At 53.2% G+C, this 13,069-nt stretch overlaps 3 protein-coding genes across 3 annotated transcripts; 1 reads left to right on the plus strand and 2 right to left on the minus strand.

Moving 5' to 3' along the window:
- Nucleotides 1-335: 335 nt before the first annotated feature.
- ETH_00001965 (uncharacterized protein) lies at nt 336-2,122 on the plus strand (the record flags this gene model as incomplete). The annotated part of the gene is made up of 2 exons (XM_013372736.1): nt 336-1,538; nt 1,970-2,122. The coding sequence occupies 2 exons, from the start codon at nt 336-338 to the stop codon at nt 2,120-2,122; spliced, it is 1,356 nt and encodes a 451-aa protein (XP_013228190.1).
- Nucleotides 2,123-4,388: 2,266 nt separating this feature from the next.
- Nucleotides 4,389-9,460, minus strand: ETH_00001970 (uncharacterized protein; the record flags this gene model as incomplete). The annotated part of the gene is made up of 10 exons (XM_013372737.1): nt 4,389-4,487; nt 4,852-4,909; nt 5,160-5,247; nt 5,501-5,565; nt 5,765-5,880; nt 5,999-6,085; nt 6,725-6,843; nt 7,032-7,185; nt 7,501-9,154; nt 9,321-9,460. The coding sequence occupies 10 exons, from the start codon at nt 9,458-9,460 to the stop codon at nt 4,389-4,391; spliced, it is 2,580 nt and encodes an 859-aa protein (XP_013228191.1).
- Nucleotides 9,461-11,102: 1,642 nt separating this feature from the next.
- ETH_00001975 (SAG family member) lies at nt 11,103-12,191 on the minus strand (the record flags this gene model as incomplete). The annotated part of the gene is made up of 5 exons (XM_013372738.1): nt 11,103-11,256; nt 11,381-11,563; nt 11,642-11,730; nt 11,823-11,980; nt 12,068-12,191. 5 exons carry the CDS (start codon nt 12,189-12,191, stop codon nt 11,103-11,105), a joined length of 708 nt encoding a protein of 235 aa, XP_013228192.1.
- Between the last annotated feature and the right edge of the window lie 878 nt (nt 12,192-13,069).

Below are 13,069 nucleotides of genomic sequence, written 5' to 3' on the forward strand. Positions count from 1 at the left end.
CGGGAGCTGTTGGACCCTCGGTTTTGTCCTGAACAGCTGCAGCTGCAGCGTCAGCAGCGGCTACTGCTGCAGCTTCGCGTTATTTCATGGAGGCAGCTGCAGCAGCAGCAGCAGCAGCAGCAGCGGGACCAGTAGCAGCTAGGCCACTGGCTACCCTGTGAATGGCAGTAGCAGCAGCAGCAGATTCGGAGCTTTTGTGAACGCTGCATCGGCCGCTGCGCTTTTTCGTTGGAAGGACTGCAGCAGCAGCTGCTGCTGCTGCTCCCTTCCTCCTGCGTCCGGACTTATCCTAGTGCAGCAGCAGCAGCAGCAACAGCAGAAGAAGCAGCGGGGCCATGAGCATGGCTTCGGGTGTAAGGGCTTCGCAGCAGCTGCAGCTGTGTCCGCAGCAAGGGGAGCAGCAGCAGCTGCAGCAGCGGGAGCAGCAGCAGCAGCCGCAGTTTCATAGCTTCCTTTGCAACAGACAGAACTGCAGCACGGCGTTGAGACGTCAGCTGTACATGGGTGGGGAGCAGCAGCAGCAGCAGCAGCGGTTCTGCTGCTGCAGCGCTGCAGCACCTGCGTTGCTGCATGTGGGGCCCGGATTGTCTCTTTTTTCGGGACCTCCTTTTCAGTTGTGGCAGCAGCAGCAGCAGCGACAGCAGTTGCTGCTGAGGCCAAGGGCGCCTGCAGCAGCAGCAGCAGCAGCAGCAGCAGATGACAAGGAGCCTTGCTGTTGCTCCGAGTCCCCCACACCATGCCCCGCCGCTTCCCAGCCTGATTCATCGGCTTTGGCTTCAGCAGCAGCAACAGCAGCAGCAATGCCTGCTGCGCTGCAGCAGCAGCATGGGCAAGCAGCAGCAGCGGCTGCAGTGGCAGCGGCCACGCCGCAGCCGCCGCAGCTGCAGCTGAACCTGCAGCAGGAGCTGGGAGGAGTGCAGCAGCTGCAGCAATTGCAGCTGCAGCAGCTGCATCTGCAGCGCGGTAAAGACCTGAAGAAGCAGCAAGAGCAGCAACAGCAGCAGCAGCAGGGGCAACAGCAGCAGCAGCAGCAGCAGCAGGAAGGGGACCGGTACATACTGCACTTGGAGCCCGGCGCTGGCAGCAAACTGCAGCAGCAGCTAGCCTCGCTAAGAGCTGCTGCTGCTGCTGCTTTTGGCTGCGATGATTCCTTTTGTTATTTGCTGCACTGTTCTGTCTCGGGCTATTTCAGGTGTACAGACATCGCAGCAGTGGAGGCCCACGTTGCTGCAGCTGTCAAGCAGCTGCAGCAGGAGCAGCAGCAGCACCACGGCCAGCAGCAGCAGCAGCAGCAGCAGCAGCAGGAAGGGGGGCTGCGATGTGAGGGGACGCCGAGGGCCATGGCAACAGATGATGGCCATGTGCTGCTGCCGCTGCAGTGTCCTGTGCTGCTGCCGCTGGTGCAGCAGCTGCAGCAGCAGCTGCAGCAGCAGCAGCTTTGCTGCCTGCGTCTGAAGCAAATGGACCACATTACCTTAGCAGCAGCAAGAGAAGACCCTAAAGTGAGACGCACCATACAGGACTTTTACAACAGAGGGGTAGGTCTTCTTCAAGCTGCTGCTGCTGCTGCTGCTGCTGCTCTCGAATTTTGTCTTGCTTCTTGTTGCAACTGCGGTATATCGCCGAGTCTGCTGCTGCTGCTGCTGCTGTTGCGGCGTTTGCAGCTTCTGCTGCCTTCACTGTTCACCGTCGCTGCCGTTCCTGTTGCTGCCGTTGCTGCTGCTGCTGCTGCTGTTGCTGCTGTTGCTGTGTGTTGCCACAGGCGCTAGCGGTGCTGCACTTAACTGCTGTTGCTGCCGCGACTGCACTGCACGAGAGGCTGTTATCATTCCTGCTGCTGCTGCTGCTGCTGCTGCAGCACTCCGGGCCGTGCTGCCACCGCTGCTGCTGCTGCTGCTGCTGCTGCTGCAGCACTGCGGGCCGCGCTGCCACCGTTGCTGCTGCTGCTGCTGCTGCTGCTGCGCTGCAGCTGAGCAAGGAAGAAGTAGGGGGGGGCCCCTGGGACCTGGTTTTGTACCGGCTGGTTCACTTCAGCAGCAGCTTTGCTGCTGGGGGGCCCCACAGATTCTTTCAAGTGCAGCGGTACCCAGGAGCTGCTTCTGGATTTGTTTCCTTTGTGTGAAGCAAAAGAAGTGTCATTTCTTTTTCAAAGCTTTTCATGGTGCTGCTGCTGCTGCTGCTGCTGCTGCTGTTGCTGCTGGGGGAGCCCTGCGGACGGGCAGCAGCAGAAGTGGGGCAGCCACTCGGCTCAAGGTGCCCGCAGGACAAATAAATCCACTTATAATTACAAATCATCTTAATTTTAAAAAGATCCTAAACGCGCTAATTCTGCTGCTGCTGCTTCTGCTGCTATTACTGCTATTACTGCTGCTGCTGCTTCTGCTGCTATTACTGCTGCTGCTGCTATCACTGCTGCCGCTGCTGCTGCTATTACTGCCGCTTCTGCTACTACTGCTGCTGCGGCTGCTTGTCTTGGTGCCGCTGGGACTCCAGGTGCTGCTGCTGCTTTTCTGGGTGCTGCTGCTAAAGCTACTGGTGCTGCCAGTGAGGGCTACTGCTGCTGCTGCTGCTACTGCTGCTACTGCTGCTGCTGCTAGTGCTACTCCTAGGGGTGCTACTGGTGCTGCTTTTGCTGCTGCTGCTGCTGCCGCCGCCGCCGCAATCTGAAAGTGGGCAAGCTCAAAAGTTGCAGTTTGGAGTGGTCAGCTGCTGCTGCTGCTTCCTTAGTAGAATTGAGTACAATTTGAAGGCCATCAGAACTACAAGAAAAGAAACTAAAATAAAATTTGAGAAAGAAATACTAAGAACGAAACACTGAACTCTTCGAGAGACGAAGTCCTGGTAAAGAGTAATGGCCCGAAGGCTCACAGGAAGCAGCAGCAGCTCCAGCAGCTATTCCTGCAGCAGCACCGCTGCAGCAGAAGCAACACCTGCAGCAGCGGTATGGTAGCAGCATCGGGAAAAGCAGCGGGGAAGACACAACGCAGCATTGGTAGCAGCAGCAGCAAAGGAGCACTGCTGCAGATTCCCCGGGATTTGTGTTGCTGCGCCAAATTTGAAAGCAACAACAGCAGCAGCAGCAGCAGCAGAAGCAAACCGCGGCCTGTATGTGCTGTCGTCGGCCATGGCAGCAGTACAGCCCACTTTGAAAGCCTCCAAAGGGGGCCTCCTTTAAGGGCCCCGAAGTGGTCCAAAGGGGCCCCTGAGGGGCCCCCAAAAGGGTCCTAAGGGGGCCCCAAGGGGGCCCCGAAAGGGCACTAAAGGGGACCCGAAAAGGGGCCCCAAAGGGGCCCTTTTGTACTTCAAAATGTTTTCTGGTGCGTATACACCTGAAGATATTACCTTAAGCAGCAAATGCGCAGCAGAAATTTGCAAAGGGGGCCCTTACTAGCTTTCATGGGGGCCCCCAAAGGGGCCCCCAAAGATGTTAAGGTACAGCCATTGTTCTTTCTTTCTAGGGGCCCCCAAGGGGCCCCCAAAGAGGGCATGAAGAGCCTCCCGTGCCTGTGCCTTTGGCTGCAGGCAGCTGGGGGCCCCCCAGAGTATCAGGGGCCCTCTAAGGGGCCCCTGCTACTCTGGGGGCCCCTGGGTTTCCCGCAGCAGCCCCTCGTGCAAACATTCTTGTTTGGTTGGGGGTTTGGGGACAATAAGAGCAAATGGGATGGCCTATAATGCATCTTTTTAGTTTTTACTGCTCCGAAAACTACATTTTTGCCCCCATGGTTGGCAAGTTCTGCGGTGTACGCACAGCGGCACTAAGATTCGATTCTATAGTCTAATTTAACTATTTTTCCGTTTAGTTTCCATAAATGCCATTAAGTTGATGTAATTAAACAAAACAATGATCCAAATAGCGAAAGAAAGGAAGCGAAATGGGGTTCTGTCGGCAGCAACGCGCCGGGGTTTGGTGGCATTTGCTTTTGCGTTCGTTTCTTTTTGCTTCAGTTTTTGTGCCCCAATTAAGTTTAATAATTCAAATTGATAAATTTCAATTTGAATTTGTTTCTTTAAATCAATTGTTTTCTTCGGAATGGCCACGAGGGTGACGCCCAGCAAAACTGCCGGGGCTGTTCCTAGAGAGCGAGGCTGTACATACACCCGGAAAGATAGCAGCAAAATAAACTTGAAACCAATAAAAATAAATGCAGCACAAAAAACTCGTCGAAGGCCACTAAAAACAATTATTATGAGGTTTAATATAGCATTAACAGCACCGGACAAAAGCTACGGGGTGGTACATACACCTCGAGGTGTACATACACCTTAGGAGAGCGGAAACAAATTGCAGCACGGAAGTGCTGCTTTTTTAGCCGCGGTTGCACATTTAAATAAACGGAATGTTCGAATTAAGTTTTTTTATTTATTTTATTTCAATTATTTCAATTCATTTAATTACTCATTGGCTTCAAGTCGCCGAGAGAAGAAGAAACGCTCTGCAGCACCCCAGTCACGTCCGCCTCAGTCGTCTTTACAGCCACTGCCTGCGCCTGAGAAGAAATAAATCAATAAATAAATAAAAACATTTATTTATTTATTTATTTATTAAAATCCAATTAATTAACTTAATTTTAAACACACAAATTAGGTTGCGATGCATTCGCTTCCTAATCTCAATTGTTCGTGTATTGAATTTGGCCACCAGAAGCAGCAGCTGCATTTAATTACAACAGCCGCAGACTGTCTTGTTGCTGCAGTTGCTGCAGCAACAAAGTAAATATTTAGCTAACTTTAGGTAAATAAATAGATATAAATATATGTTTATATAAATATATCTTCGTTTTATTCAATTATTAAACAAGAGAACTTCTCATGATTTTTCAAAAAAATAAAAATGCCTCAGACTCTCCTCACCGACTTCAGCTGCTCCGAAGATACACCTGCTGCTCTCCACTCCGCGCCCGACATCACGCTGTAGACACACCCAAACCCTAAACCCTAAACTTTAAACCCTAAACCCTAAACCCTAAATTCCTAAAAATGAGCTTCTAGCTGCTGTTTCAGAGTTCAGTCGAGGTTTTGCTCAGCCCGGGAAGCTGGTGCAGCACGCAGAATCAGCCCTAGGCCCTAAACCCTAAACCCTAGCTGCACCCTAAACCCTAAACCCTAAACCCTAGGGCTCCAGCGAAGCTAAACCCTAAAAATTCAGTCTAAGCACTCACTCAAAAAGCAGCCAAAGAGCCACACGGGAAGCAGCACGGAGGTCCGAGGAAGCCTCTCCTGAAGTCTGCAGGAAAGCCCCCTCAGACCCTAAGCCCTAAACCCTAAAACCTAAACCCTCAAAGCGACCGCCACCACCGGCGTCTGCTTTTGTGCCAGCAGCAGCACAGCAACAGCAGTAGCAATGGCAACTGCAGTTCCAGCAGCAGCAACAGCAGCAGCAGCAGCGGCAGCAGCAGCAGCACGCTGAAGTCACCTGCAGCAGCAATTCTACTAGGGGAGCAGCATCAGGAGGCCCCCGTCTGTACTTGTCAATTAAAAATGCTAAGCAGCAAACTCCCACGCAACGAGCCCCTTGGTGCTTCCTGCAGCAGCAGCAGCAGCAGCGACTGCATATCATCCCGCATGCTGCAGAGGCAGCAGCGGCAGCATCAAATGCAGCAGCAGCAGCAGCAAGCGCAGCAGCAACGCAAGCTGCAGGAACAGAGGCGCTGCCAGCAGCTGCAGCAACTCTCGGCGCAGCGGCACGGCGTCAAGCGCCGCAGCAAGAACGCCTGCACCAGCAGCAGCAGCAGCAGCAACAGCAGCAGCAGCAGCAGCAGCGTACGCGTTAGCTGTTGCAGCAGTAAAGGCAGCAAAGGCCTTCAGCTCGGAAGCAAAAAGACACACGGAGTGCAGCACAGCGCGCGAGGCCTCGGCCAGGAACTCCACAGACTGGCAGCTCTAAATAAACAAACAAACAAAATAATTAATTAATTAATTTATTAATTATTTAATTATTTAATTATTTAATTGCTGATTCCTTTGTTAGCTGCTCCGGCAAAAATGCAGCAGCAGCAACTGTTGCTGCTGCTGTTGTTGCTGCTGCTGCTGCTTCCCTTCTTACTTTTTTGAGGCAGACGTCGATGACCTCCGAGACCGCCGAGTCCTGAAGAGACAAACCAGAGGGCACAGCGAACCTCTCAAGCTAGCTAGCTAGCTCGCTAGCTAGCATACTGGCAGCCAGCTAGCTAGCTGGAGAGTAGTTCTTTGGTTTCTAGGGCGCTGCAGCAGCTGGCTCAGCGTTGGCCAGTGCGGCTTTGCTGCCTCACGTTTAGCTCCAGCAGCTAGCTGGCAAGATAGCTAGCTAGCCACCTAGCTAGCTACACACTTATCTAGCTAGCTAGCTAGCTAGCCAGCTCATCAGCCAGTTTGGTAGTTAGAGCTATCAAGCTGACTACTCAACTGGTTGATGAGCTAGCTAGCTAGCTGCTAGCCTGGTAGCTCTCTAGGTGGTGAGCATGCCTGCTAGCTACCTAGGAAGCTACCTGGGTGGCTAGCCAGTCAACTGGCTAGCTAGCTAGCTAACTGGCTAGCTAGCCAACTTGCCAGCTAGTTAGCTGGCTAACTGGCTAGCTAGCTACCTTGCCAGCTGGCCAGCTCGTCAACTGGCTGGTTAGCTAACTAGATAGCTAAGTAACTTGCTAACTAGCCGACTGGCTAGCTGGCCAGCTAGCCAGCCAGCTAGCCAGCTGGCTAGCCAGCTAGCTAGCCCGCTAGCTAGCTAGCTAGCCAGCTAGTTGCCCACCGTCTTTCCACGGGCGAAGCAAAAGAGGTCGCTGAGCGCTATGGCCGCATTTTTGGCCAAAGAGCTCCGCGGGGAATTCAGCAAAGACAAAACTGCGCTGCACAGCCGGCGGATGCAGTCTGCTCCAAGCAGCAGCAGCAGCAGCAGCAGCAGCAGCAGCAGCGCGGATGCAAAGACGGGAAGGGGCCGCCGTTGCGGTGTTGAAGCAGCAAAAAGAACGCAACTGTCTCACAATGATAAGGCGCCGCTGCATGCCACAGCAGCGGCAGCAACAGCAGCAGCAGCAGCAGCAGCAGCAGCGTGTTACCTTGCGTCAGGAGAGCCGTGTGGAATTTGGCCACCCGGCGGAGGTTCAGCAGCGCCTGCGTCTGCTGCCGCCAGTCAGCTTTGCTGCTCTCCTGCTGCAGCTGCGGCAGCAGCACCTCCACCACGTAGCGGGCCGGAGGCGGGCTGTCAAAGTCCTGCAGCAGCAGCAGCAGCAGCAGAAGCAGCAGAAGCAGAAGCAGCAGCAATTGACGGTAAGGGCAAATGTTACAGCTGCAGCGGCGTACAGTAGCAGCAGCCATAGCAGCCGCAGCAGCAGCAACACAGTTAGCAGCAGCAGCAGCAGCAGCAGCAGCAGCAGCAGCAGACGGCAACAACAGCAGCTCCAACAACTCCCGAAACACCATTAAGGGCAGCAGCAGCAGGAGCAGCAGCAGCAGCAGCAAAAGTTGCAGAAGCAAAAATCCCCGCCTGCTCGCATGCTCACTATACCTTAAACCCAAACTCTAAACCCTAATCCCTAAACCCTGCTGCAGTGACTGCTGCTGCTGCAGTGACTGCTGCTGCTGCATTGACTGCTGCTGCTGCATGGGTTGCAGCTTGGACCAGTGCTGCTGCTGCTGCTGCTGCTGCTCCCCTTTTGGCCTCTGCTGGTGCTGCTGCTGGCGCATCTTGTGCTGCTGCTGCTGCTGCTGCAGGCGTTGCTGCTGAAGTGAGCTACGCTGAAGCTCAGTCTGCAGAGCCTGCTGTTGCTGCAGCTGCTGTTGCTGCAGCTGCTGTTGCTGCTGCCGTTGCTGCTGCAGGAACTTTTGCTGCTGCTCATGCTGGTTCTGCTGCTGCAGCAGCAGCTTCTTGTGAGCTTCAGAACGACTGGAGGGGCCTTGGCGGCTTTGCTGCTTCCTGGAAAGCTCCTGTGGCAGCCATTCGCTGCTAGCTTCAAGGTCACCTGCTGCTGCTGCTGCTGCTGCTGCAGGGGCTGCTGCTGCTGCTGCTGCTGAGCGGGCAGGTGCTCCTGCTGCGGGTGCTGAGCTCGCCCCTGCGGCTGCTGCTGCTGAATTTTCCGTGCTGACGCACCGAGCTCCTGGGCGCCGCTGTGCTTGATGCTGCTGCTGCTGCTGCAGCTGCTGCTGCTGTAGCTGCTGCTGTAGCTGTAGCTGCTGCTGATGCAGCTGCTGCTCCTGTTCTGTTTGTTGCATAGATCCAGAAGCACCTTGTGGCTCTGAAAGGTCTTGGAGGTTTGTCGATAACCCCCTGTGGTGCTTCAGTTGCTGCTGCTGTAGCTCCTGTTGCAGCTGTTGCTGCTGCTGCTGGTAAAGGTCTTCCTGCTGCTGCTGTTGTTGCTGCAGCAGATGCTGCTGCCGCGAGTGTACGTAACCCAGGTCTGGCGAGGGCAAAGAAATTCCCTGGGCTTGCGCAAAGACCTGCTGCTGCTGCTGCTGCAGCTGCTGCTGCTGCTGCTGCAGCTGCTGCTGCTGCTGCTGCTGCTGCAGGCGGTGGCGGTGGCTTAGCGGCTGTCTGAGCTCCTCCTGAAGCTGAAGCTGCCGATCTGCAACATGCCGCTGCATCCTTCGTATGTGTTCTAGCCGCAGCTGCTGCTGCTGCAGTCTTTCCCAGTGGGTTTGCTGCTGCTGCTGCTGTTGCTGCTGCTGCTGCAGCAGTTGCTGCTGCTGCTGCTGCAGTTGCTGCTGCTGCTGCAACGGCAGTTTTTGGGAGGAAGAAGAGCGGCTATTCGGCAAAAGCCCCTGTAGCAGCAGCAGAGACTGCTCTGGCTGCTGCTGCTGCTGCTGCTGCTGCAGCTGGTGCGGGAGCAGGCCCTGGTGCTGCCCTAGGGAGGCATGCATCCCTGCGTGGCGGGACCTTCTCCAGAAGCCAAAATGTCTGTGCTGCTGCGGCTGCCGCTGCTGCTGCTGGTGTTGCTGCAGTTGCTGCTGCTGCTGCTGCAGTGGCTGCAATTGGTGGGGGTCTTCCTGGGGCTCTCCTTCCATGAGGAAGAGCAAGCAGCAGCTGCTGCTGCTTCTGCCGCGTTTCAGGTGTATGCTGAGCTCGAGGCTTTGAAGTCCAGGTGTGGACGTGGCTGCTGAGCCTGCGTGCTGCTGTCCACAGTCTGCTGCTGGTGCTGCTGCTGCCGCTGCTGCCACTGCTGCTGCTGTTCCGGCATAGAAGGCCCTGAACAGAAGGCACAAGAACGCCAGCCGAAGGCTCCTTTGGACTTCGGGGTCCTCTGCAGGTTTCAGCCGGCTGAGCTCTGGCGTCGGCAGCGGCCAGAAAGCTGCTGCTGCTGCTGCTGCTGATTGTGCAGCTGCTGCTGCTGCTGGGACAGCGGAAAGCCTACAGGTCTGCTGTGCCGGCGGGAGACCGCAGCAGAGCCTGCTGCTGCAGTTGGGGGTTTGGGAGCTTTTGCTGCTGCAGCAGCCCCTGGCGCCACACGCATGCCTCTGCGGTGTCTCGACAGCCAGGCGGCTGCAGCTGCATTGCTGCTGCCCGCCGAAATCCAGAGGTTTCACTTGAATTTATACTGCAAAAAAATGGGTTGAATTGAAGTTTTTAATTTATTCTTCTAAACCCTAAGGAGCCTCACGGGGCCCGCCGCCGCACCGGTCCTGCCTATGTGCACTGGGGCCCCTGGGGGCCTCGGCCTGGAGGCCGAATTTCAGGCTGTCTTTGCAAAATATTTGAATTATCAAATTCCTTTTTATTTAAAAGACTTATTGAGCCGCAGAATCTCCTTTTTAGCCCGAGCATAAGCACCCTTTCGGGGTTGCTGGGGCCTCTGAAACCCCTGGCCACCCGCTCGGCGGCAACACAGGGGGCTCTAAGCCCTCACTGGCTGCCACAATCTCAGAAATAAAGATTATTTCATAACTTTATTCTTCTTTAAATATCCTAAAGCTGCAACAAAAGCTCCATAAGCATTTCAAAAATGCGCACGATGCTGCGTGCAGCCCCCGGAGCCGCAGGCCCCAAGGCCGCAGCACGCGAATACAAGCAGGAGCAGCAGCAGCAGCAGCAGCAGCTGCTGCTGCTGCTGCTGATAATAGCTGTGCTGCTGCTGCAGCTAGAAAGCCAGCCTAGCGCAGCCTGTTGCTGGGGCTTGCAGTAAAGAACTGGTCAAGCCAATAGCAGCAAACAGCCGTACGAAGGGTTGGACACAAGTCTGCGTGACCACTGGTCACTTTTGCTTCCTCTGCTGCACCCTGTAGTCATTTCTGACTTCTGCTGCTGCTAAAAGCCCCTAGGGAAGCAGCAGACAGACACGCTTAAAGAAACTGAAGCCAGAAAGGTTCTGGTGTACGTACATCTCAGGGGCTGGGTGGCTCGATAAAATAATAATACTTTTGCCCAAACGAAATGTTTATTAGGAAATTCGAAAAAAAAACAAAAGGCGAAAGTCTAAACCCCCGTGTGGAAGCCCCAGCGAGAATAAAATGGAACAAATTTGGCAAAAGGGGATTTCTTGTCTTAACGAAACCACTTTTGTCTTCATTAACCCGCGCCTGTGGAGCCTTCCTCTACCATCTTGAGCTCATCTAAAAGTAAATACCTTTTTTAAATCGGCGCAATTGTCGACGACCTGTAGCCTCTATAACTTGTTCGAATATCATACCCTCTTTTAATATCACTTGTTTTCCAAATACACGTTTCCTTGTATCCGCCTAGTGCATGCACTATTAGATAAAACATACTTTTGATTTGGACAAAATTGCATAGGCCATATCCCTAGAATAGAGTGGAAAAAGGAATAAAAAAAAGATCTGCAGTCTAAAGCTAAAGGAGAATTAAATAACTTTTCAAATAAGACTCGAAAAAAGGAGAAGGAATCTAAAGCTAAGGAATAATGTTGTGAAAAAGGCTCCATATTTAGCACTGCGAAAAAGTGAGTTGGCGAATTCGTCTCAGTGCAGAGTTGCAATTTTGCAACAAGTCCGAGGACTCAAAGAATTCTTTTTCTTTGTTGCTGCTGCAAGGCACCGGCCCTGCACATTTTCCCTATCAAGCAGGTGCCTCCGAGACTGTCTTCTTTTGCAAATTCCAAATGAAGCGAAGCTGCTCCAGCCCCAGCCCGCAGCACCCACATTGCTGCTGCTGCTGAAAGGCCCTATTCATATCTTTTCTTTTATGCTGCTGCTGTTGCTAGCATTGCAACAAGACCCGCAAATAGAACTGAAGGAACTGCAACAATTCCGGAGTTCGAGCCAGTCTTCAGATCGGCCTCAGTCATATCTTCAATGGAGTCGCTCCTGGACTGAAGTGCTTTGAAGAACTCCTCGCTGCAAACCCAAAAAGAGGAGTCTTGGAAAATAAGAATGAAACAAAACAAAATACCCTATTTCTCAGGCATTTTCCGCAATTAAATAATGCCCATGGATCCTTTGTAGAAGCTCTCCGACCTACCTGAAAGGAGCGCCTGTTCCAAGCTTCGGGTTCATCTGGCAAACAAGCAGCTGCTTGCTTGCACATTTCGTAGTCACAGCGCAGCCAACTTCAGTGCTTGCGGAGGAAAGAACATGCAGGATGTTCGCAACCTCAGCATCTGTCCAGGGAGCGACGTTGAACTTGTCGTCAGTCGGGTATTTCCTGCATATAAATCATATGTCCAAGTCGCCTTGTGTTATTTCCTGCAGCGCAAGGGATTTTGTGCTTACAACGTCTCACGTCATTTTCTTAAGTGCCGCGCTCAGGGCGTCCTGCACCAGCTTCTTGTAGTTGGGCTCGGTGGTGAACGTAGCAACGAATCCACTGGCCTGCATCATTCACCCCATGCCAGTACTACGTGTAAAATAGATTAAGATGGCTTAATTCTCCCTTTCGGGGGGCCGTCAAACCACAAGCTTACCGTTTGAGAAGTCACACTGTCGATTTTTCCGCAGTCGTTCCCGACCGTCGTAGGGATGCTCTTCAAAAGGCTATCGACAAGAGTCTGCTGCTTTGTCAACGCATTTAGCCGAACTGCGAGCCTTCCCCGCCGAGCCAAGTTCAGGGCAAGGTACACGTCTGCGAAGAAGAAACAAAATCCGATGCAAAATGTCCTAGGCCCTTACGTACAGCAGGCTTTGTTGACAGAACAAAATGGCCACTCACCATCTCCTGCTGCCACCGGCGTAGGTGACGCAGCTGAACCTCCACCCCCACCAGCGGCATGTGCAGACTTCAGTCCGCAGAGTGCCATGAAGCACAGGGCTGCGCTCTGGAAAATGGGCGCCATTGTGACAAAAAAAAAAGTTGACCGGAAATGTTGAAAAGGCCGACAGAAGTGGAAATCAAAACCAAAAAAAACGGTCAAGAAGAAGATGTGAGACAGGGAGTTGCATGGCGAGGGGGCGGGACACGCAGCGCCTTTGCAGTCACCGAGCGAGAGGCGGCGAGAGCTAGCCTTGAGTGTCCCAGGGGTCGGCGATTAGGCCGTGACGCGAGAAAACCATCTTTAAATTTGACTAAATATTTTATTCCATTGAATTTCCAGTGAGAAATTCACTTTTTTCTTGTTATTTACCCGTAGCTAGCTGAGCCGTTTCTGCTCGCCTACCCTTTTGATCGCCTCCCTTGCGCCTCCCACTCGCTCCAGCCAGCTGGCCTCAACGGACCACCAACAACAAAAAAGATCTATTCATTTCTGAACATTTTTTAAATACTTAAAAGTCCCCGAAATATATTGAAAAAAATCGCCCTTGCCGCTCTTATTTCGGCGTTCCGCACTGCCGCCTCAACCGTTACACGGTGAGCGTAGGACCCAAGCCACAGACATAGAAAGGCTGAAAACAGTCCACAATTTCTACAGAAAGCACACAAGTTTCTGGCATATTTATAGCTTTGGGAGGCAGTTATGGATTTTACAAAGCCCTATCGTCTGTCCCAAGCGACGAACAAGCTGTCGCCACTGCTGGAAACAGTCCCCAATACGTCCCCGTGCAGACACGATCTCATACAGCTGTAAACGTCAAGCGGATTTTGCTGAAACTTCCTTGAATCAATGACTTCAGGTATATATTTGATTAAACCATTAAGTCAAGTTTGAAACAGAACGATAAACATGAACAGAAGAAGCAGACGGTGCTATGTGAGTGGTCCAGCGGCCGCTCAAGT

The sequence above is a fragment of the Eimeria tenella genome, genomic scaffold, assembly GCF_000499545.2.
Source record: "Eimeria tenella Houghton genomic scaffold, Eth_scaff106, whole genome shotgun sequence".
Taxonomy (NCBI): Eukaryota; Apicomplexa; class Conoidasida; order Eucoccidiorida; family Eimeriidae; genus Eimeria; species Eimeria tenella.